The sequence below is a fragment of the Cygnus atratus genome, chromosome 4 (genome assembly GCF_013377495.2).
Source record: "Cygnus atratus isolate AKBS03 ecotype Queensland, Australia chromosome 4, CAtr_DNAZoo_HiC_assembly, whole genome shotgun sequence".
Classification (NCBI taxonomy): Eukaryota; Metazoa; Chordata; class Aves; order Anseriformes; family Anatidae; genus Cygnus; species Cygnus atratus.
This window is the reverse complement of record NC_066365.1, coordinates 6,246,019-6,270,205: the sequence shown is the minus strand read 5'-3', so window position 1 is coordinate 6,270,205 and position 24,187 is coordinate 6,246,019. Positions and strand designations below refer to the sequence as shown.

Genomic DNA, 24,187 nt, shown 5'->3' with positions numbered 1-24,187 from the left:
ATTATCAAGAGATTACTTGTTCAACAGGTCATATCCTAAAACACTTAGTAATGGTGAGACTGCTTCACTCATTTAAAAAAAAAAAAAAAGGTGTGAGGAAGCTGCCGTTTCTGCCTCAATATATATCAATCAAGGATAATTAAAGTAACGAGTATGATGTTTTGTACACAAATTAAGATGACTACAGTCATAGTGTTCAAACTTACATTCATACATAGATTTTATCAACACTGATTTTATAATAACCACATTTAGAAAAGACAGTTTATTTAACAACTACAAATTTTCTGTACGTATGTTGCTTAACAGTTGTGTGTAAGCAGCCAGAAGACTTCATGACATGTGCAGGTAATATATCACCGCCAGGTTAATATGCTTATGTTCATTTTTGTGTGTGGCGGTCCTGAACCTCCTCAGCTGAGATTGTAAACACCTATGAAGATTTTATATCCTTAAAATAGAGTATTTGAGGGAAAAAATAAATAAGAATGACTTTCATAGGTACTGCATAATATTTACTGTTGGCTTCTTTTTTTTTTTTTTTTTTTGAAAATAAGGTAGGTGTGCAACTATGGCATGAGGGAAATTGATAATGGAGTTGTGGTTTTTTTTTTTCTTTTTAATGAACAGTCAGGAGAGCCATTAATGAACAGAATTTTTTGCTTCAGTGGATTTTAGATCAGGTCTTGGATAGGAAAAGTGAGAGTCTGGAATTGTGCTGCACTTCATGTAACAGAGCAGACTGCTCTATGACCAGGTTCTTTCAGTTATTCTGTATGTGAGTGTTTACTGTTTAATACCGAATGTACTTATCTGAGGATATTTGATGTTACATGGGATTTTGTTTTAGCCTAGTGATACAGCAATGCACTGAAATCACAATACAAGTTACACTTAGCAGAATATAGGAATTGCACTGTACAGGTGAATCACAGTACAAACATGACTCCAATGACTGGTCTCTATAATATGCTCACCACCACGATGCTGGGCATCCGTAGTTGCTGGGAAGGGATACGTATGTGGGTTGAAGCCAGCTCAGCTTGGCCCATACCAACTCCCACCTTGCTGGTCTGGCTGACTCAGGAAGACATTCATTCACACTTAAGTTTTGATTCACTGAAATCAAACATTTGCACGAACAGTTGACCCATGAAGTGATGAAGCCAGTCGATCCACCCAACTGATGCAACCATTGATCTAAAACAGAGGCCTCCCTCTGGTCTCCTTTGGGTTAAGTTCAGCTTTGTTTGCAACAGCCGTGGTCAGTCACCCCCTAAATTCCTGATGGAGGTGTGTCAGTGAAACACTGCGTCTACTGCGGAGAAGACAGTTCATGGGCACAGTTTATTTTTTTATCTGTTAGCCGAACATTCAGTTTAAAGTCTTTTGGGGGAATTTATCACCTTTCCAACCTTTTCTGACCTTTGTAAATCCCAAAGCTCCTGTTAGGGTCGCTGGAGGAAGATCTTACCCTTGGCACTAAAATACAAAGCTATGGGACATTTACCTAAGCAATACATCCTCCTGGAAGTATGTGTTTGATCAGAATCTAACGTTCAGTAAGATAGGAACTTTTGTAGAATTTAACATAGCCTTAGAGATTTTCTTCTTCCTTTGAAAAACAAAGCAAAACATTTCACATATATTTGAAAAAAAATATTGTTACACAGAGCTGAACTTCATTCATACGAACTTCATCTTATCCATTTGCATGGGGGTGAGGCGAAATTATAAACCAATAGAATAGGTTTGGGGTTCATTACATCTTCATTGTAAAGAAAAAAGTTTAAATCAGGTCTTACGTAACTTTGTTATTGTCAAATCAATGCACTCAATAGAAAACCTCATACAATTCAATAAGTGAAGGAGGCTGTTACGTTTCAGTAAATGAAACAGAAATGCCACGGGTCAGACACAGCTGAAACAATGTTTTTTTATGCTATTGGCTTGTTTCAGGTAATGTTTAGATTGCAAACAATGCTGTGTATAAGGTTTGACTGTGCTTTTGGACTGATGAATACATATGTCTTCAAGTTCTTCTTTCTCTCCAAAGCACAAACGTAAAGTGATGCCTAAAAGCCTTATGATATTTATAGCTAGGCTTTGTTGGCTGAATTGTGACTGTTTACTGGTGATACAATTATCTAGTTCCGAGTTGGGAGAGCATTGCCTCTCGCCTGTCTAGCGCTACCCTTCCAGCAAGTGTCACCCTGAAATGCTTAGGAATAATCATCTGCTGATGTGTGCGGAGAGCTGAGGAAACTCGAGGCTGCAGAGATGGTCTTGGAGTTCCTCCGCGAACAGCCATTGAAACTCGCGTCCCTTAGAGCTGCTTTCTTCTTGCGGCTGGCGTGGGAGTTGTCTCCGTCATCGAGCACTACGGTCATGCTGGACTCCATTCGGGACACGGCATAGAGGCTGCTTTGCCGGGTGGGGTGAAACCTGGCTGCCTTGAGCTCCAGCTCATCATGGCTGGACACCTCAATGAAGGGGCACCAGCGGAAAGCTCGTTTGAAGCCAGCTCGGAACCTGGAGAGAAAGATACTTGGTGAAAACCAGCCTCAAGCCTTCCCCTGAAAACACACACAGTGCTGGCTTAACACGAGGACCTAGCTAATTACTTTGCCCCTGATCCTGTTTGTGGGCAAGGCAGTCAGAGTTTATTTGACTGAAGTCTTCTGAGTAGGGGAAAAATGATAGTGGTAACAGCTCATTTCTAGTTCTGATATTTTTATTTACTTTCCCTGCTTTGTAACGTGGATATTTTCCTGATACTCATTTTCCCTTCACTTGCCCATGTCTAAAAATAAATATACAAATAAATAAATGCCAGCTTTACTAGCACTGTCTTCACAGAAATTGCTGTGATCTGACTTGTGATGAAACCTGCATCTATGTTTTAGTCTTCTTCAGCAGAAACTTTGTAGCATCCTTTTTCTTAAATAGCACCTCAGCTTCCAGATTCCAATATCCCAGCTGTTTTCCCCTCTGTCAGAAACACTGGAATGGGAGTGATGTAATGCCTAATAGCTATTCAAACAAAATATTTGGAAAATCATTCATAATAAAGATCCTAGAAAACTGAGAACTGGATGTGAACAATATATGAACAGCAAAGAATTTTGGGGCTTTGGCACATCAGTGCTCGCAATACTCATAAATGGGTACTTTTATTAGTTCAATTCAGAACTGGAGATTTAATATAAGGACTATTATTATTTTTTATGTGTATGCCTTTGCAGCATAGAAATTAAATTTATTAGAAAAACAATTCACTGTATATTTCTTGTAACCTGAAAAAGAACATCTTTTCACCTTGACCTAAAACTTAGCAGGCTTCCTCATTTCTCTTGCTGCTGTGGGTTTTGTTGCAACGATGCAGCAATGTTGCTTATTATGTCTGTAAGCTTTTTGGAGCATTGATGACCAGAGATAAAATCTTAGATGAATTTTTCAGTGAAAGCTGACTGATCTCACTGAACTAACTACCTTTCCTTCTCAGTTTTTAGAGGCTAATAAATACGTTAAACTGATTAAAAACTATTCTTCTTTCATACTTTGTCACAGAAATGCCATATGATGACAAATGAGCACGTAGCTTGCTATTCAGCGTTCCTCTGTTTAGATGCAGTCTAAATATAGAAAAAGTAGAACAATAAAGAAAGAGCCTCTAATGGAAAGAAGCTTAGTGTAGGAAAACGTAAAACCCAATCATCTTTAGACTGTATTATTTTTTTCATCTCATTTTCTGTGTTCTTCCTTGTTCAGGGCTTGTTTTTTCTTCCTCTTGAAATAATGTTATCTCTATTTAGATACATAAGTAATATCCTAATTAGCCTGGAAGATAAGGCTGGGCTATTATAACCCTGTCTGATACCAGATCCAGCAGAGGTAACAATATTGCATGAATTGTCCTGACTCCCAGCAACAGGCTATATTTTCCTGCTATGTGAAAAGGAAGCAGACGCTCAGGCTTCTTGATTTCAATATGAAACTTGATTATAAGAAAACTCTCACCATTATGTCATTATTGTATTGAATTCTGAACCAGGTGACCTTTAATGAGCTTCAAAATTAGGAATATTTCTGTTGATTTCTATTAAAGAATCCAGACGTTTAATGTTGCAGTGTATGAGTGTCAAAATATACTTAAGCCACATGAGCAGTGTTAATTTCTTTAATGAGTAACATCTTCTGTAGCTGCCATAAAAACATGACCTCAGAAATTAGTAGAAATATAATGGTTAGGTATAAAATACACAGTAAATAGCATTTTGTTATATCCTTCCAGTATTGCAGAATAAAACTATGGCTACAGTTAGTGAACAAACAGATTTCACTGTATATCACTAATAACTGTCTTTAATTCCTTACTTTGCCATGTTTTTGCAAGCTAAAAAATAGGACACTTCTATAGATGTCAAATTTTGCAATTGGAAACAGGAAGGGTTGGTCTCTGAATACTGAATTTTATTCTGAAATTTTAAGTATACCAAAGTATTTGCTGGAAATGTGCATTTGGTTCTGTGCATTCATGTCAAGTACAAACCTAAAGGATTTTTTTTTCTTCCCACTCATTGAAAAGTATTCAAGTGAAAAAATTGTCTTTTATCACATTTAAACCGTTTACGTTCTCATTGAAAACATACACACCAACTGATTCGTAACTAGCTCTTACCTCTTATTAAGGCAGCAGTAGATAATGGGATTGTACATGGTAGAGCTCATGGCAAGCCAAAAACTGGCCAAATAGATTTGCTGAATGTATTTCCACCGATTTAATTGTTGATAGATCCCAGTAACTATGAAGTAAGTGTGATAGGGCAGCCAACAGATGGCAAATGTCAACACAACCACAATCATCATTTTTACCACCTGAAAAAGGAAATGATAATGCTGTTTAATAATATATATATTTTTATTTTTATTACGACTAGTATTTAATGCCCATTAATTCTGGTATTTGGTCATTGAAGTTAGTCACAGCAAATATGAGCATGCCTTTGTATCATTTTCCTTTTAAACCGACTTTTCTATTTTTTTTTTAAATTGGATTGAATCCTCTTTTTGCTAATTAAAATAATATGAAAAGCTTCTTTAACATATCTGTGCTGATTCTTACAATAAATATTTGCTTACTTGCATTTGGCTATCTAAATATTATTTTATTCCATGATTAGGTGTCTAGAACAAGGTTAGAATGCCTTTAATTTGGACACCATACGGTGGCCTTTATTGACCCTGGTGACTTTTTGTGTTGCGGTCCACAAGTATATTTCTTGTTCCCAATTAGTAGATGTGATTTGAGTAAACACTAGGTTGTAGGAAATGAGCAACTGCAACATCCTCTTTAATTTTAGAGGCTAACAGTTTCCTTGGCTGTTGTTCCTAATTTGTTGTTTTCTGCAGGCAACATAACATCCATTAGCTTCCATAGCTTCCATTAAGCACACAAGAAGAGAAGTTGAGTCACGTGGAGTTTTCACTACTTCTTTCTGCCTTCAGCTATGTGAACTGCTAGCCTGGCTACTATTTTCAACACAAGAAGTCACACAACAGATTTTTATTCTGTGGGTGAAATGAAACCAGACATGATGGGTCTGTGCTGGGCATACGTTTGTTCGTTTGTACTGTGAATACTGAAGAATAACAGGGTTTGCTATCAACAGTTCCTTTCATTTCTCTGTACAAGGTGCTGATTTTTCTGTTGTTAATAGTTTTGCCAGAAAAAAAAAAAAAAGAGACCTGAAATCTCCTATGCCTATGTGTCTTAGGCTAATATTTTTAGAAAATTTCAGCTAATTTAGTTAAATAATTTTACAAATGAGTGTCATGGCACTATCCTTAATTCTCATCTTGTTGGAAACAAACCAATTTTTCGTTTAACATCTGGCACCAATTTATGAGTTTACCGGTAGGCTGGGACTGTATTGTACAAGATGAGAATGCATGTTATTGCAGATAAATACATATCAATCATCACTTAAAAATACAAAAGGTACCTTTATCCGTTCATACAACATTAATAGTTGGTTCTTCTAAGGCACTTTTCAACTGTTAACTGTAAATCGTTGCAGAAGGAAGATGAGTATTATTATAAGGGAAGGCAACACACCAAAACATAGTGTCACATACACCTGCTCTGAATGTGCATCTGTATGTCTGTATCTAGGCACATATAGATGTATATGGAACCATGTGTGAAGGTAATGATGGATTTTTTTTTTTAGGGGGGAGGAGGTACCTGATCAGACATTTCTGCACTGAATTTTATATCTGAAACGATGCCAAAAATATACTGTCAGATCACAGTCTTACAACATTAAATGGGATGCCTTTTCTACTCCCTTGGATTTCCCATATTCTTCTGCTAGGCATTTACACCTGCGCCTTGCATTGTATAGGTAGAAGACTTAACTCCAGAGTTTCACCACTGTCCTTAAGCTCTCTGCCCACTGATTTACAGGTGCACTTTACTTGTTGCTGTGCTTTTCTGTCTGGTTGGAGTCATTAGTATTACTTCAATGCTGTCCAGGAATTCTGTAATTTCAGAACAGCTGAAAATTGAATTACTTGCCTTCACATTTAATTAGCAAATCTTGCAGTACCAGCTGTGCATGTGAAATTATTCTTAGAATTATTTATCATCAGAAAATCATAGGTACAAAATGGAAGGTTTTGAGGCCTGATTTTTGTCTCAAGTTCTTTTTCTTAAAACACAACAAAACAAACCAAAAACAACATGAACAAAGCAAAACAACACATATCACACTCATCTTTATTAGCAGTGAAAACAAAAAAAATGTTTTTGTCTGGAAATTTGTGCTTAAATACTAAGTCATTATCAAGCACAACTTTCTAAAGCAAATAGTTAAACTAGACAAGCAAAAGATGATTTGAGATGGCCATTGGGGTTTGATTTCATTTGTGAACACAAGTCACTGATATGACGGACAGTAAAGCTCGTTACATTCTGAATGATTCAGTTTTGCAACTGTTCTTAATAAATAACAAAAATTACCTAAAAAGTAGCATTTTCCTCTCAGATCAGTCTATATCAATTTGAGTTTCACTGATCTGAGGGATGATATACTGACATATGTATGTTTAGGGGAAGACTTGCAGTGGAATTTCCTCATTAATGTGTAAGGTATTTTTTCCTAGAAGAAAAAAGTACTCGTTTTTTCATGCAAAAAAGGACATTTAAGAAAAGTCTTTCCTTTAATGTCAAGTATAAGTTGCCATTATTTTGAGTATTTACAGTACAGTGCCCTCATTGGCACATTGCCTAAGGAGATGGTGATAAGTGAGATGTTGCAAGGCTGCAGCATCCGTGGTATATAATTGTTGGAAACACAGGGAAGTTACAGTTGAATTTGAAGTCAACCACAAAAGTTGTAAGAGAAATCAAAAAGCAGTGCTTCGTCCTCATTCATGGGCTAAGAATGCTTATGGGTTGGCAGAAATGTTGGAGAAGAACAAGAGGAAGCTGAAAAGGAGGGAGATTATTCCCAACTTCTTTTAGAGACAGGCATTCCCACTGTGCAAGACTGCACCTTACAGTTTATAGCTGTGGTTCCTGTCTGTCCCCTTGTTCTTTCCAAAGAGTTCAAGTTCCATTTTTGATGCCATCAGTGCTATGAACAGGGACTGCCTTCCAGGTCTGTAAACCCAGGGCACCTTGATTTCACATGGTACGAGTTCTGATGAACGAGTGCCAGTGAACAGTTAAGCTCAATTAATTAGGGCACAAAGAAAATAAATGAAATGGGCCGAGTATGAATTTGCTGCAGAAGCTTGATTGTCTTTGTACTGTGTTGATTCACTAAAAAAATCTCCAACGAACCTTTGCAAGTTCAACTGCAGAGTATAAAAGAAAGCCGTACCTTTTTTGTTGTTGTTGTTTGGAGTATTTAGACCTGTGGTTCTGGCAATACAAAGTTCTTTTATTTCATTTCTTTTTAATATGCCTGTTCTCCTTTTTCTATTTCCTGAGATATCACCTCTTTTTCAATTGCTTTCTCCCTTGTTCTGTGTTGCATAGAATTCAATAATATGTTTGCTTTTGTGCATTAGGAAACATCACTAAAGTAAGCAAACCAGAAAGCGACTGAATTCAGTTGTTAGAGCCTAGCTCTGCTCCTGGCCCCATTTTACAACGAAGTTTACTGAAATGTGTGATCCTAATGGGTGTCTCCAACCTGTGTCCCAGCGGCACCGAGTTCCCCTGATGCTCTCTTCAACCTCCCCTTGTGTACTCTGTGCAGTGTGGCTGGAGGAAAGGGGGGATCTTGCTGTCCCAGGACTCCTCCTTTCTGTTAAAATTAGTTGTACTGAGTCCCTCAGCAGTTGTGCAACCTCTAGGGAAGTCCTGAGGCTAGATTTGGAATCTGATGGAAAATCAAAGTATTATGTATTTTGATTTTCATCAACATGTTCTGCTGATGTTGATCTACTTCTGCCTGTGTCAAAGAAAAGCTACATCTATAAAAAAAATTGTTCTTTGCAGTGTTGCCTGCTCATTTAAATCCTTCCCTTCTGAATTAGAAGCATTATTTCATTAATAAACGTGTGTAATGAGACAAAATGTATTTAAAAGAACAAAGAAGACATAAGTTTATTGGAGTTGGAGTTTGTGGGTTTGCCTGTGTTTTGAAACATCTGAAGCAGTACAAGTGAAAAAGAGCTAACAGATTCTATTACACCAAGAAACAGCAGCAGATACAGATACTTTTTTTTCCTCCTGTATTTATTTTGCATGAAAAATAGCTAGAAAAATGAGTCTGAATTAGATGCAACAGCTCTTGCAAGATTAGGAATGAAAGATACTTTCTGAGAGGCTCAAATGCTGCTGGGGGGTGGCCGTAGCAATTCACTTTGCAAAACATTGATTTGTTGTCAATGCCTAAAACTTAGGTCAGGTCATCATCTCCTTTTCGATCTGCTTTGCAACTCCTTATTGCCTTTCTAAGTCATTTTTGATATTGCTGCATCTACAAGGTCATGGATTTGGCTTCAGATTTCATTTGCATCAGTTTCAGGTGCTGTAATGGCATTGATTTCAGAATTTTTACTCCTTTTTACTTTATGCAGAAGTAAATGAGCAGAGAAAATAATTTAACTACCCAAACCATGTAAGAATTTCCTCATTTACCCACTCATGGATATTATTTATCCATGAATACAACTTGAACATAGCTCAAGACAATCTCTGGGAGCCATAATGTGTTCCTTTTTCTGTTCTGTGCTCTTTTGGAAGATGTAAAACACCAAGCTAACATTATGCTAAGAATTTCCCCTTAGGTGTTAGCTTGCAAACAGTAAATCCTCTTCCCAATCCTGGGGACATACATAGCACTTGTGCACTAAGCACCAGAGAAGAAGCAACACCATTACATCCTTTGCTTCTCCACAACACTTAGCTGGAGTAAGATACCCATCTTTTGCAAGAAAATTAAGTAACTACTAATTCAAAGGTAACTACTGGCTTTAGGATAGAGATTGGACTGTTTTCTGAGATACAAGTGCTGTGGATTTTCATATATTTTTTACAAGCTCAGGTGTTTTCTGTGCTCTTTTAGAAAGGGTAGATTCTTAATATCTGAAGTAGATGCAGATTCAGGAGAAAAAAATCAGCGAGCTTAAAAGTGCAGGAAGTCTTTCAATCAGATAATGCACATGTCAATTCTAGTGCTCCGCAAATAATTTTCTTCTCCTGACTTATACTTCCCATCCATTTTTTTCTCAGTTGCTTGAAATAAAGTAACTACTTTTCATTTCAGTTAGCATAATCCCTTGCTGCAGACCGAATTCACAATCACTTGCTTTGTTATTTAAGCTGTAAAGTTGAAAAAGATTGTCTGTTCTTGTATGAAGTAGCTTTGAATCAGATTGCTGTCTTACAGATGCTAAAATGTTATTTTTTTTCACAAAATCAAAGAAATTCTGACATTCTTCATGGATGGTCTTAGCTACTGCTATTTTTATTTGTACTTTTCTTATGCTGCATGTCTCTCTACTTTTCTTCAAGATGGTTCTTCTGAATTTTGTTAAATGAGTTTCCTAAAGAATTTTTTTGAGGCACAGCATTGAAGGTCTGCGCATACAGTACACAGAGAAAACAGAGCAGAGAGAACGGTTCATAAGGTACACTTTAAGTTCTTTCCATTTTTCATTGTTTGAGTTAAACTCCTGAGGTGGCCAGGGATCATTGTCCTGCTCTTCAGCATGGAGGAGCATAAGGAGTTTATGTTCTTGAGAAAATGACTCAGAGTGGCTGCTGTGGAACTGGCATTACCGAACATGATTATCCAACTAGTGCTGAAAAAGAGTGAAAAAAATGGCCTCGTGCTTATGCATTTTAAATTCAAACTATCGTTCATTTTACAACAGCTTTCTTCTGTAAATACGACCTGGAACAAGTGACAGGGGACACTTCAATTTTGTTTCTCCTAGCAGAGATGAGATTTGGTGCAGGGGAAACAAAATATTTGTATCTTTGTTTGTTTTCCCAGTAGGAATAGTTGGTTCTTAAGTCTACTTTCTGCTGCGTTTCTGAAAATGTTCTGGGACCTTTAATCCTCACTGAAAGGCTCTCCCAGAACCTTGCCACTGTTCTAGGACTCACTTGAATTTTCTATATCAAACTGCAGAAGGATTGGTACATGTGAATTTCCTCTCTTTGAAACAAGACCTTGTACTGAACAGTGCAATAATAAACAAATAAGGCAATGCTGAATTACACTAATTAATTATGCACAAGCATCCCTATATTTTGACTGCTTTATGTGGGCTCCTGTCAATGGAAGTGGTCTCTAGAACCTAAAATAAGATGAATACCCCTGGTTATCTTCAAAATACTAGCACAGGCTCTTATGTTGTATGGAAAGCCTACAGTCTTTTGGATTACTTTATTTCCAGTTCATTCACTTAGGGGTATTAAATAAGTGATTTATGTAAACCATTTAATGTTTACCATATCTCTCTATAATTTTGGCATAGAACATAATGGGAAAGAATGCATATTATTTAATATATGGTTAAACAAAACTTTTTTCTTCTCTTTTCTGTTGCTAGGACTAAAATTGTGTTGCAAGAAGATGAAACGAATTGTTCCTGGAGAGTAGTTACTTAAAACACATGGCAAAACTCTGTTCAGAAAAAAAAATAAAATAGTTATTTTATTGCCATCATAATCAGGCATTTGCAATGGCAGTAGCATTTTAGCATTTTCCCTTTCAAAAGTCAAAGCAAAAGTATTCATTATCACCTATGAAATAAACCAACCAAAATGAATAATGTCCCCAAATCTTATTTTAATTTAAATTGAGTTAAAAAGAAACTTAATGTCAGTGATGTCTGAGGTTTATATTTTGCATTTGATGCACTTAGTTTGTTTTTATCATTCCACAAACAATTGCACAAGGTTATGAATTTATTAGAAGTAGATTTGCCTCTAACAGAAAGTTTTGGAAATATTTGGTTAGTAAAAGGCCAATTATGCTTGCAACAACATATCAGGAATGTCACTGTCCTGACAGCATCTGCTGCTTCTGCTTTCACACCGGCATTTTAGCATTAAGGTACCAACGACTTGGCCATGATGCACAGGTTGGGTAGCCCTTGTGGAACAAGGGATAAGCCAACCCAGGGCAGGGTGGCTGAAACAGTTTCCTAGGAAACCTACTCCAAAGCCTGCTGAAATCAAAGAAATTCCTTCCACCTCCCCCAGACAAGGAATAATGGCATGAAGGTGCTTTGAATGGGTTGTACGCAGTGTTGCAGTACAGAGGCTTCTAAAGCATGAAGTGCTTGAGTTAAAGGGTTAAATTTGTTGGGTGAAGGTGCCAATAGACATAACACACAGACCCCTCTGTCTATAGGCTATGGTATTCTTCTGCTTCTAAAAACCCCATTTGGAGGATAGCAGCTTCTCCACAGTTTGCCTCCTGCCACCATTTGTTATGACCCTGGGCTGTTTCGTCTGGTTTTCCCTCAGTAAGTTTGTGCTGTAGCAGGAGTTTGGTGAGCTCTCTTCCTCTAAGTCTTAAGGAAGTAATCACACAGCCTTCTGCCTTAACTCAGAAAAAGATGCGCTGAAATTGTTTTATTTTAAAGGAATAGCAACACGTAATGAACAGTAATGAGAGAAGTTATAAATGCAGTGCTGGATCTGCAGTTCTGCTGGCCTGGGTGTGCAGCTCTTGGCACTGCAGTGCTTCAAAACGACTGATCTGTAGCAGGCCTCCTGGACTCTTCACCACACAGGTGCAGAGCACCAATCCAGGAAGCTCAACAGACTCAAAACTCAGGCTAAAATTAATTTGTTTCTGATTTCCCTCCAGGAAAGGGCTTCCTGTGAGCTCTGTGTTCTCTGCAGGGCTATGCGTGTGGTCACAGTTTATTATATTTTACAGGGTAACTCAGATTGGATGCAGGGTAACTGCAGATTGGATGGGCCACATTCAGAGGCAGTAAAAGACCTTTTGAGGTTTTCAAGGTGTGAGTGAGTAGTCTTGCATGGTTTGTGCTACTAGTGGAATTGGCCTAACTCTGTAATTTCTAGTCTTGCTCCAGATGCTTATTGTTCTTACCACCTCTATTCTTCTTTAGTATAGTCATATATGTGGCTTTCCAAAATTTACAGTGCAAGGTTTTTGCTTCAGATTTTGACTTAGAAGGTGAGAATTTTGGAAATACTATTTTAGGAGGTGTTTTTCCTCAAAATGACATCTGAGTCACTAAGGAGAATAACCATTATGTAATGTATGTGGCAGTCATCTGATTAGAAGACTGTAGCATGATGCTGGTATGACACATAATTCTATGGATTCGTTCTCTGGGAAATAAATTGCCAATTTTAGTGTATTTACACAAACTGTATACATATTTGTTGGCTGTGCTCTATCTCAGAGAAATCCTGGCATTTAATTCAGACAATACAGAAGTTCAGAAAACTAAAACAGCGGGTGGAGGGAGAGAGAAGGACCATCTGTAATTAAAAAAAAAAAAAGAAAAGCACAATGGAAGATATTCTAAGGTATTACTATTCAAATTTACTTCTAGTTTTGAAAACACTATGAAAACTCAGTAAGAGCTGCAAAAACAAAACTGGTACAAGGGAGCAGAAAGAGATGACAACAGGAGTTTATACAAATGTAAGAAAGAGAGGTCTCTTTGTCATAAATGAAAAGGTCTAAGGTGTGAAATGCATGTAAACAGTCTGGTGTATTCATCAGCTTTAGAGGTGTTAGAGGGGAAAATCATAACTGGACTTGAAACAAAGAAACCTTTACCAGATTTCAGGTTCATTCCACTTGGCTTACGCTTGCTCTTTAGATCTGAAATTGCTCCTGAGAATTCCTTCTTCTTGGGTTGTTTATTTCTTTTCTTTTAGCAAAAAATGTGCCAATGTCAAAGGCAAACACAGATAAAACTGATTTTTAAAACTCGCCATGTTCTGAGTGACACACAATCACAATCTACAAACTGATTTTGTTTTTAGAGTACTTTCACTCCAAAGTCTAAGATACACCCAAGTATAAGATGTATGACTCAGTGACTCAAACTTCAGGCACGACTGACTTAGGAGTAGGAAATCATAAATTTAGGCTAGTTTTACAACAGGGAAAACAGTGAGAGATTCAGAGACAATCACTATAGAAACTTTTAGTTCAGTTCAGTTGCTTGTGTTTTTTGTAGAAGAAAGGCTGTGGATGAACGTAAGAGGTGGTATTTTTGTCTCACCTTAAACTGCCTAAAGAGATGCACGTTTACATGTAAGGACTGGAACTATTAAAAAGTATCTTTTTTTCTTTTTTTTTTTCTGGTTGTTGAGTTACAACAAAGCAGTGGAATGCATAGAATTGCTGCTAGTTGGGGAAATCATCTTCCAACCTGTTATTAGTTAGCCTTTTTGCTTTTTGAATGTGCTGAACAATACTTGCTAAATTTTTGAATGGCTGCACTGAAGCATGGTCACGGCATTCCGCCATCATGAAGCTTTGGCCTAAATGGTGCCTGCCAGTAGTGCATTAGTATTTCCGATAAATTATAGTTTATCTGTAGCTATATGAAATTTCAGATACTCAGGCAGTAAGTAGATTACTGTGGCAGTAAGGCAGTAAGTAAGATTACTGTGTAGTAATCCACACAGTGTAAGCCACAGTGCTATGTCTGTTAGGTCAGTGAGACCACCTGCTGATAAAATAGAGTTTAATTCTTCAGCTTCCTCTTCTCTCTTATTTCTGTTCTAACATACCCGTCTCTGTTTTTCTCCATTTTACGTTCATTATCAAACTCTGCAAGGCCGAAGAGTAGACCCATTTACAGAAGAGGACTACTGATGGACCAAAAAATTACACAGGCACTTATTTTTGGCCTGAGGCATATAGTATTTGTAACAAATTGAATTTCTGCACCTCATTACACCATGATGGGATGGATAGGTTGTTTCACTCATCGTAACTTCTTGGAGACTGAAATGCTGATTCTCATACTGGGAGAAGCTAGGAGAATATGGATTGCTTAAATAACTGGGAAGATATTAAACTTACCATGTCTTTGTACAGTCACCTGGGATAGCAATTATCGTCCAGCCTTGGAGAAGACTAAACAAATGTCTAGGAAAAAAGTGGGTTTTCAAGATGGTGTTTGAAATAGGGAGTCACATGCAAGACAACTACTTGGATTCACAATGTCAGAGGTTTTTTTTTTTATGGTTGAATGCAATCTTTGTGAACTTTTATGAACAGGTTGGTACCTAAGTAGTCTGTTTGTCTAGACTTAGTGGTTGTGTGTTAATAATAAAGATTTTAATTTCAGAATTACTTACCATGTGATATGTGAGTTCAGTGTGATGTTTTCATCACCTGTTTTTGGTGACTAAACTTTAGATTATGAGTATGGTCTTGTTTTTTCCTGTCTTTGTCAGCCTTAGCAGGTGCTTGTAGCTTCTTCAGTGTTCCACCAGTTTTGATGCTATACCGTAATGTTTTGGGCTTTGACTCTTGCTTTTTCTTTCTAATTTAGCAAAATCTGCCCCTTAATAAACTACACCACCCTGACACAGTTTATCTTCTTTCTTTCATTGTGCCCTTGTCAGCTGCCATTTAATGTCAGCAAAAGTATCATTATTTCCAACTAGACTTTTTCTTACTTCATCCACTGATTAAAAAATGTATATTAAAATAATTTCATGTCATGTATTTGTATGTGCTTAAAAAAAGAAGTCTGCCTTTTTAGTTACACTGAAACTCAGTGAGAAGCCAGGAATAATGTGCTGAATAACTGAACTTTAACAGCTGAACTTTAATAGCTGTACTACTATTTAAAACAGAAGCATAAGGACATAAGACAGTCCCTCTTGGATAGGACAGTTGTCCATTACCCTAGGTGCTTGTTTGGGGAGATCCCATGAACCATTTTCCATCTTCCATTTACTAATACTGTCCCAGCATCCAGAACTGTATTAGAGGAGGGGGGATCCCTGCTTCCTTCTTTCTGTATCTATGAATTTATTAATTTTTAATTTGACTAATCCCTTTCTGAACCTTCTGATATCATAGCGTCTGTAAGGATAGAAGCTCTGTACAAATGAATTACTCTCTCTCTTTTACCTGCTTCAAACTGCTGTCTGACTAGTTTCATTGGGCACCTTTTAGTTCTTGCATTTCAGGATATGGTGATCAACAGTTCTTCAGTCACTTTATCCAAGACCTTCATGAGTCTGTAAACCCAGATCATCTCAGCCCGTGGCCGCCTCTTCTCCAAATGAGAAGTCTGAGCCATTTTAAGTCTCTCTTCATAATACCCTTGATCATTTTAGTTGCCCTTCTATGGGAAATCTCTAAATCTGGGGGGAAAGGGGGGTGGGGGGGTGGGAGGAACATGCCCAAAACAGAGAAATAAGTGTGAATGACTACGTGTGAAGTGCTCACACCACATACTGATTCTTACAGAGACCATTTGTTCAGATCCTGTTTGTTGTTTACTTCTGTAGTCTGTGAAAAAGGGGAATATTCCATGTATTCGTTTCCAAAAATTCTTTAAAATTGTCGAGATGTCTTTCTGTAGTATTTATTTGTAGTCCTTCCAACACTTCACCTGGCTATTCCTGTTTATCTACTAAAAGCTTCCCATATAGTAATTTTCAGTGACTTTTCAATTTACATGTGACTGTTTTGGCTCCCCTGACATCATTATTTTTACAGTTCCACACTGATTTCAACATATTTTTCTTTTCAGATGGCAGTCTCAAGTTTTCCACTTCTTCATTTTCTCCTCCACTGTGTTCAATATACTGTATTAACTGGTTAAATAGATACATTTGACTGTAAATTGATACGGGATGTCTACTTATGTCAAAAAATATATACAAAGCTTTGCAAATTTTCTTATATAGCTAGGCTGGTAAACTTGACCATCTCTTTAATGCTTTCTGTAATAGTGTGAGTCACTCGTAAATGTATTTTTTCTTATTTACATGCATATTTACAAAATAGTTTTGATGTTGGAAAAATGTGATTTTTATTCAATCTTCATTGCAGTAAGAAGCAGAGATGACACCTGACTGTGTCAGGAGAAGCAAAGAATACAAGAGGAGGCATAATTATGGAGGAATCATGAACACTGCCAAAACAGATGCACAGTGAAGTATTATCATGAAGTTAACAGAAGTAAGGAGAAATGTAAAGGTAAGATTTAAAATTAAAAGAGTGTTGTCTGTTCTTCCGTATTCTTCCTGTTGAGTCAAAACAATGGTATCTTCTGTTGGGAAACATTTTTTCAGGAAAAGTTTTATCAGAACTGTATCTTGTGACAAAGACAGTAACTGATTAGTTTGATTTACTGTACATAATTATTCCCTCTTATAGGTTAAGTAAACTCTGGAGAGGGATTGGAATAAAAGTTAGATAGAAAAAACAGTGGGGAGACAATATCTAAGGGCAGGTCTACATCTGCCTTGAATGTGAAGAACACTGGCCTAGTAAAGCTGATAGCAACATTATGAGACATGTATAAACTTCCTTTATATATAACAGTATTGAAATTATAACTCTATCTTTTGAAAATGGGAGTTACAGGAGAATAAAGTAGCTGAAGATCAGTCAATATCGTGCCAGGAGCTTTAAGAAGGGTTAAAGTCTGCAAAGTCCCCACATGTAGTGGGTGGATGTTTGAAAGTTCTAAAGACTCACATTAGCGTCTTAAATGAGTCAGTCTATGAGACATCTGATCTGTCAAAGAAAAGGAAAAAGAAAATGAAGAGGAAGAGGAAAAAAAAAGTGGTTCAAATGTTGGAGCATGAATTAGGACAGAAAGTAACTGATAATGGACTGAGATCTGAAGCCACTGGTGTAATGCTTAGTCTAGCCCTGAACTGGCAAATTGGATGAAAGGTAGATAATCAGTTTCTGTCATGAAATAGCTCCTCCCAAAATGTTTCCTCACACTAATCTTATCATTCCTATCCACTCCTGAATTTCTAAAAAATTGAAATCTTTGACCCCCTGACTAAGTATGACTTTCTGTTGTCCAACCTGTATAGTGTGGAATGAAATTCTTTGAATTCTTTATTCTTTGTGGTTGGTTTCAGAAGAATTCAGGGTGCCTTGCACCATCACATAGACAAAATGATGAGACTATATTAACAACTTTCTCAACCTTCAAATCTTTTCTTGGCAAACTCAGTTTCTTTAAAAGGTCTTACATGGAATGTTCACTAACTTGTTAACACCAAATACCTTTTCAAACAATCCTAATCAAACATGCTTTGCACTGTATCATTGCGTAACATGGAAGATACAGTCTGCTACTTTATAGTTCTCCTCTGTAGTAAGTGCAGCCAGTACAGACTTTTCATATGCTTAGACACCTGCATACAAAACAGGAGGAAAAATAGATGGTTTATTTGTTCGAATAAAAGAAAAGCCATAGCTTTGTTATCAGAGGCTGGCTGAGTGATAACTTTATTTGGATTCTAGTCTATTAGTTTATCACCCTGAATGACCAATTGTAATTCATCTTTCCAAATATGAGTTATTTCATAAATCCTGTTGAAGAGAACAGCAGTGGAACTGAAGAGCTGCCATGGAGCTCTGCCAGTGAAGTCAGAGATGCAGTTACAATATATCTGCGCATAATTTAATCCCCTAGTTGCATGGGTTGAAGGCATGAATTCCAATACTCTCACACTTAAAACGCTTTAATTAAGGACTCCTTCTCTTGCATATATTTAGAGTTCTTAAGGAGTGCTGTTTTAAAACTATTCAAGTGATTTAATTGGACATTTCATACCATATTAAGAGCCAAATTTTGTCTTCAGAGACCTTTAGTGTATATGACATAAGATGTTTATTTTACTTGGTTATTATGATAAAAAGTGCTCCTGTTCTGGGATCTTCTGCTTCTACAAGTTACTGCTTTTAATAGTTACTGCTTTTAATACCGCTTTCCACACTTGCTTTTGCAAACTGTATCTCTTACACAAAATGATTCCTCAGCTTGTCTTCACAATCAGACCCCAGGCACCCTCCACTGAGTATTTTCTTCCTTTTTTTCAATGGGTGAAAGGGCAGTGTTGGTAATAACAGTTAATTGACCAGTGAAAACTATTTCTGATTGTGTTCTTTAGAAAAGGTCATTCCGTAACTTTGAAAATACACTTTTGGTAAGGGATAACATGCATGGCAAAAACTGTAATGATAATATTGGACTTTTATTGATAATGTTAAGGACTAAAATGCTGATCTTGTGACATGCTTTCAGTATTTCTGGAAATGAGTCTAATAGTTTAACCTTGGGGCATATATTCAAAGCATATGGATTAGTTTTCCGTGATGACTTTTCATCATTTCCTCTCAGTTCACATACCAAAATATATTTGAACTATTACAACACAATAGTAGTGATAATATAATCACTTCCTATGGAGAGGCTAACACTTTGCCCTCTTAAAAGAGCTACATGAAGTCCAAAATAAATACCACTTCTGGTGTCATGGGAAGCACTGGGTGTCATACAGTGAAGATGTCTAGGCACATCTACTATTGTGAAAACTGAAACTTGGTATAGAGCCTTTTGTATGTCTCTTATGAGTATGAAGAAGTATGAATGAGAAAATCCTAATCTTTCATGTATGCTCTGTCATAATAACAAGTATAGTATCTGGAAATAAACACTTTCATATTCCTGGCAGTGTCCTGAAAGAAATGGAAACATCAATGTTCCTCAGTATTGACAGAAAATTTCCTCTTGTCCCAGGACCCAACAAGTTGCATTCTGCTAATGCTGCAATATGGTGGCATATACAACAGGTTCAAATATATTAATGGTATCATGATTCAAAGTGGGCATTTGAAAATATGCTCATCACTGGCAAGTTAGACTCCATGTTTGGGTAACATTTTTACAAATCCTAAAAGTTAAATGTGTTGTAGTATGAAAAATTGTTAGAAATAAAAAGCAGAAGGGCTTGCTTATTGTTTGCTCTACATTTTGTTGCTTTTAAAATATTTTTCCTGTGCAGTTAAGAAAAAGATATAAGAAAGAAGCCTTCATAGCTCTGAAACATCATGAAATGTGAATTGGAAATAGGCAAATGATCAGGTCATTAGTAATCCACAGTCCTGTTAGACTAGGCAATATTTACAGTCAAATAAGTTAACAGAAAAAATACTGGAAAAAATAGTTTTGTGTATTTCTCACCAATAGGTATTTATGTAAAACCTAGAACATTAAATATGAACAGGCTGATCAGTACTCATCTCAAAGCTGCATGGTCCTTAATGTATTGAAAATTACAGTAAGATTCACTGTTTTTTCAGTAGGGTGAGAATCTGAGCTAATGGTTTGCTAATCCATTGTTCAGAACTAAGTATTTTAGGTCTATAAAGGCTAAGAATTTGGGCTTCGTTTCCAAATATCAGACACACTTACATGTCACTAGATAGGGAATATGAAATTAAATTCCAAATGTTTTTATTTAATGAGGAACAGTGAAGTTAGAACAACTAGCCAACATAGAAGACAACTTGTCAAACATTTTTTTATTGAAGTAGATCTCTTATGACTGTTATTTCTAATCACTTTACGTTTCTGAAAGAAAATACTGGAATACTTTGCAACACAACTGCAGATGATGTTATTAAGATTCACTTAGTGAGGTTTAATGGAACGGTACCTTTCTCTTAGCTTTGAGTTGCTCATGATATTTGTCGGATGTGTCGCCTGGTATTTCTCCTCCCCAGAGAGTAATTCCCACTATGGAATAAGTGATGCCCATGACAAGCAGTGGGAAACAGTAGACCAGCACAATCACAATGACATGATACCTGCAATGAAAAAGCATTAAGCTGATAAGTGCTTTCAGAGCTGATGGAATGGGCTGCTAAAAGTCAAGTGCTGTTGTAACGCGAAGCATGTTTTATATTGATTGGCTAGTCCTTGGTGCTTTCACTGTCTTTTTGAAAAAGTCTTGAATTGCACTGCAAATTTATTTACATTTTAATGCAAGTGCTTTCTGGGGTCTCTAGCTCTGATTCTGAACTTGTACTAGCATAGATTAAGAATGGCTCTATAGTAGTCATGATTACTGACTGCAGAATAAGTTACCTTTGTCCATCGCTAGCTGAATTGATTTATTTATTCCACAGTCAAGTATCCTAAGGGGAAGCTAAGGGTTCTGAGGTCTAGTCTTGACCATAAATGAAAGAAGAAAACCAATATTGAAATGCCAGTTTTATACAAAGACACTGATAAGCGTCCTCTGTACATGTACTTCACATGCCGTATCTGTTGTGCAATATCGGCATCTCTGCTGATTTAAACATTGGTAAAGAAAGGTAATTTCTTTTGCCTCCTGTTAGGTCCGTGTTAAATGCCATCTTCTCATGAAATCCCAGTGAATGATCAGTGAAGAATCCCCAGCTGTCTCTGAGAGTGGCCTTACTGCCCTAAAGATAAATACCTGTGGATGGCTCCTACAGTGATAAAAATTATATATGATCAGGGCCTCTTTCACCTGCCCAAAGGAAGAAGAAAGGTCAAATTCAATGATGTATGGTTGCACAGGTTTTCAGCCTTGGACACAGAGTTCATCTTAAATACCAATGAGGACATGAAAGGGCAAATGATGTTTCTGTGCCTAGATAACCGCTTATTCCTAATTCTGCCAGAGGGACAAATAGAGAATATATTCAATTTAAGTGGCTGTTATTCTACACTTTCAGAAACTGGAGTGAATTACAAGATTTACAGTTTTCTTATCCAAACTGATTTTTGAGATAAGTAATTGTGATAATGTAACAGAATAAGGCGTGAAGATCCAAACCTCTCACAAAAAGAACCAGAGGAAAAAAATCTGATTATGACAAGGAGAGACTGGAAATGCTTGTTTTCCTGTTAGGATAAACTGGAAGCTTGCTTTGAATTGGAAATTCTGTACCCATTTCTGACTAACTCTGTCTGTATAGAAGTAGTAATTTTAAGTGAGGCAGTGATGGTAAACATTGCGGCATGGAATGGAAAATGCTCATGGAAGAGAATAAATATTTTTTTTCCACTTATCACTTAAATGCACTATCTTCCTAGCTTAGAAGGCCTGCTCTCAATGACTGATGCTGTTAGTTATTCTCTGTGTAGCATCCATTGCAAGTGTAGACATCACCATGCACAAGTGTAAAGGAACAAAAGCTTACGTAAAATGCTGTTTTGGACCACCTGGCCATGCTACATAGCAAAGAGTTCTCCCAGGCATCACCTTGGTTATGGAGTAGAGGCACTGAGGAAAGGCTAACAGGAAAGCCAAAATCCAAATGCTCCCAATGACCACCTTGGTAGCAGTTGCAGAGAGCCTGGGTTTCAAGGGATCAATAATGGCCATGTACCTGTAAAAGAAAGCAAAAACCTGTGCATAAGGAACCTTCAGAGATTTGCGTGCATCTAGAATCAACCAAAGCTTAGGACTGGGAGAAGGATAAAAGCAGAGATATTTATCTTCCATGAGTTCTGATGGCATTGTGCTGTTTGGGTGGTTCAGCTACCTTGCAGGCAATGCTGGAAGAAACAAAAGGCTCACTGAATTTCTGAAAACTGTGGGACACCTGGCCAACCATGTGTATACTAATAGAACAACAATATCTCAAAGAGTTAGTAATCCTGCTACTGCAGGATTCAGAACTACCTGACTGAAAAGCAACAAGGCATCTGGATCCTCTCTTACTCTGCTACATAATACAGGATTTATCTCTAATTAAAAATTAACAGCCAGGCTGTCAGGATTATTAGTCATCTGTCGAGTAGCTACAGGAACCTCGTAAGTTCTCATGCATTTTGTTCAGTAGACATTGACTGACTTCAGATCATTGGCCAAAGAACCCCAGGCTGCAGCTGGTTCATACACAGATGTAGAAAGGAACCATATGAGCTTTGCCTCAGGTAGTGAAGAAGGGATAAGAGCATCAAGAGAAATATATGCATAAAGCATGAAAACATCTCATTTGCTTTCTCAGTTCCCATGTTCTAGGGAGGGATAGCATTCTTATTGCTGCCCTATGATTGTATTGGCAATCCATGTATATCAATAATTTTAGAAGAACATGTAAAATAATTAAAATATTACTCTAAATGATTACAATTTTAAAGGTTAAAAGAGAGTAAAAACATCAAGACAGACAGTAAGAGAAAAGCACATCTTGCATTCTGTCCTTTGATCTCTGTACGGATGCAAGGAATGCAGGAGACCCAGAGGTTTTGTATTTTACATACTTCGTACCACAAACTCCATGTTTTTTATATTTTCTTACTATGACTACTGCTTCGATTTTTAGACTCAACCCTAAATTGACATCTTTTCAACCAACTTCCCTGATCACTCTATGTTGTTTCATTTATCAATGACCAAATAATGACCTGCCAAATTATTAATAGTTTTAGTTAAACAGAAACAGTTCCCAATTTCTTTCCACTGTTGGTAAGAATACTGTTAAGTATCAACCAGAATCACATTTAGAGAAATTTGTGTACTTCTGTAAAACTAGGGAGATACTGTCTGCATCACTGTTATATACACACAACAGTTACGTACACTGTTATGTACACATAAATATATGTATACTGAAGGAGCATACTGAATAACTAACTACATGGTTTTTAATCTGACACACTAATGCTTTCCAAAAGAAACACAAATAAATTGTTTTTACGTTTATGTTTTGCTCCAGAGCCAGAGGGTTCCCCAGGCATATTAGAAAAATCTTTCTATTCAATATTGAAATGCAGTGCTCTTTGTGAGTGAATGTAGGAGTTAACAGATCAGCAGTTTAAATCAACATATTTCCATGGAAGTATTCAATGTGTCTGTGCTTATTCATGAGACTGGAGATCTGCCTTCTGCAGTCATTGATAGCATAGACATTGTACACTGTGTTTCTGGAATCAGAACTAGAATGGTGATATTGTAAGAAGCTCCTGAGGAAAAAACTAGGACAAGTCAAAAGAAAACAAATTTTAAATACTCTTTTCTGTGTTTCCTTGTGTTTGTTTGTTTGTTTTCATATAGTATGAAAACACCTGAAGCAGGCAGGAAACCGTGATGAATATGAAAACCAGCTTGAATTTTTCACTACTGACAGTTTTACAAAATTCTAGGAGAATGCCTGGATTAGTTTCAACAGTTTGTCATCAGTCACAGAGATTAATAGTGATTCAGGAAGAAACAAACTCACTACCAGGGAATAATTATGGCCCATATACTTCTACGCTCTTTCACAGTACGTGTCTAGTTATCTGATCATCTTTGACAAGATTATTGGAGTATATCAGGGGTTTCCCAAAGGCCCTCTTGTTTGTGACTTTGTCTTGGCTTTCACTGTAGGTCTCCAGTCTTCTAGCCTGGTTACTCTCATTTTCCCTGTCTGTTTCAGGTTTTAAGTGCAATTAGAAAATCAAACTACACCTGTTCCTGCCTACGTGTGTAGATAAAATATTTTCACCTCCTTCCAGTACTGCTTCTCTCCTCGTGTCATTTATACCTTCTAAAGAAATTGCAATAAGTAGTACTATGATTCTTCATCTACTCTTTTTGTACATTTCTATCTCATATAAAGATGGAGTGGGATAGATCCAGAGGTTTATTTATTTTTTAATGGGAAATTATGTACGCATTAAAAAGCATTGTATGGCA

At 36.9% G+C, this 24,187-nt stretch overlaps 1 protein-coding gene across 2 annotated transcripts in view; it reads right to left on the bottom strand.

Annotated features, from left to right (window-relative positions):
- Positions 1-628: 628 nt before the first annotated feature.
- TACR3 (tachykinin receptor 3) overlaps positions 629-24,187 on the bottom strand; it is a 38,955-nt gene continuing 15,396 nt past the window's right edge. For both annotated transcript variants that reach the window (XM_035538629.2, XM_035538625.2), the window contains 4 exons: positions 21,702-21,890; positions 20,186-20,336; positions 4,682-4,878; positions 629-2,532 (listed from right to left, as the gene is read on the bottom strand). In XM_035538629.2, the coding sequence (XP_035394522.1) occupies positions 2,223-2,532; positions 4,682-4,878; positions 20,186-20,336; positions 21,702-21,890 (847 nt within the window). In that variant the 3' untranslated portion in view covers positions 629-2,222. The remainder of the gene's footprint in view (positions 2,533-4,681; positions 4,879-20,185; positions 20,337-21,701; positions 21,891-24,187) is intronic.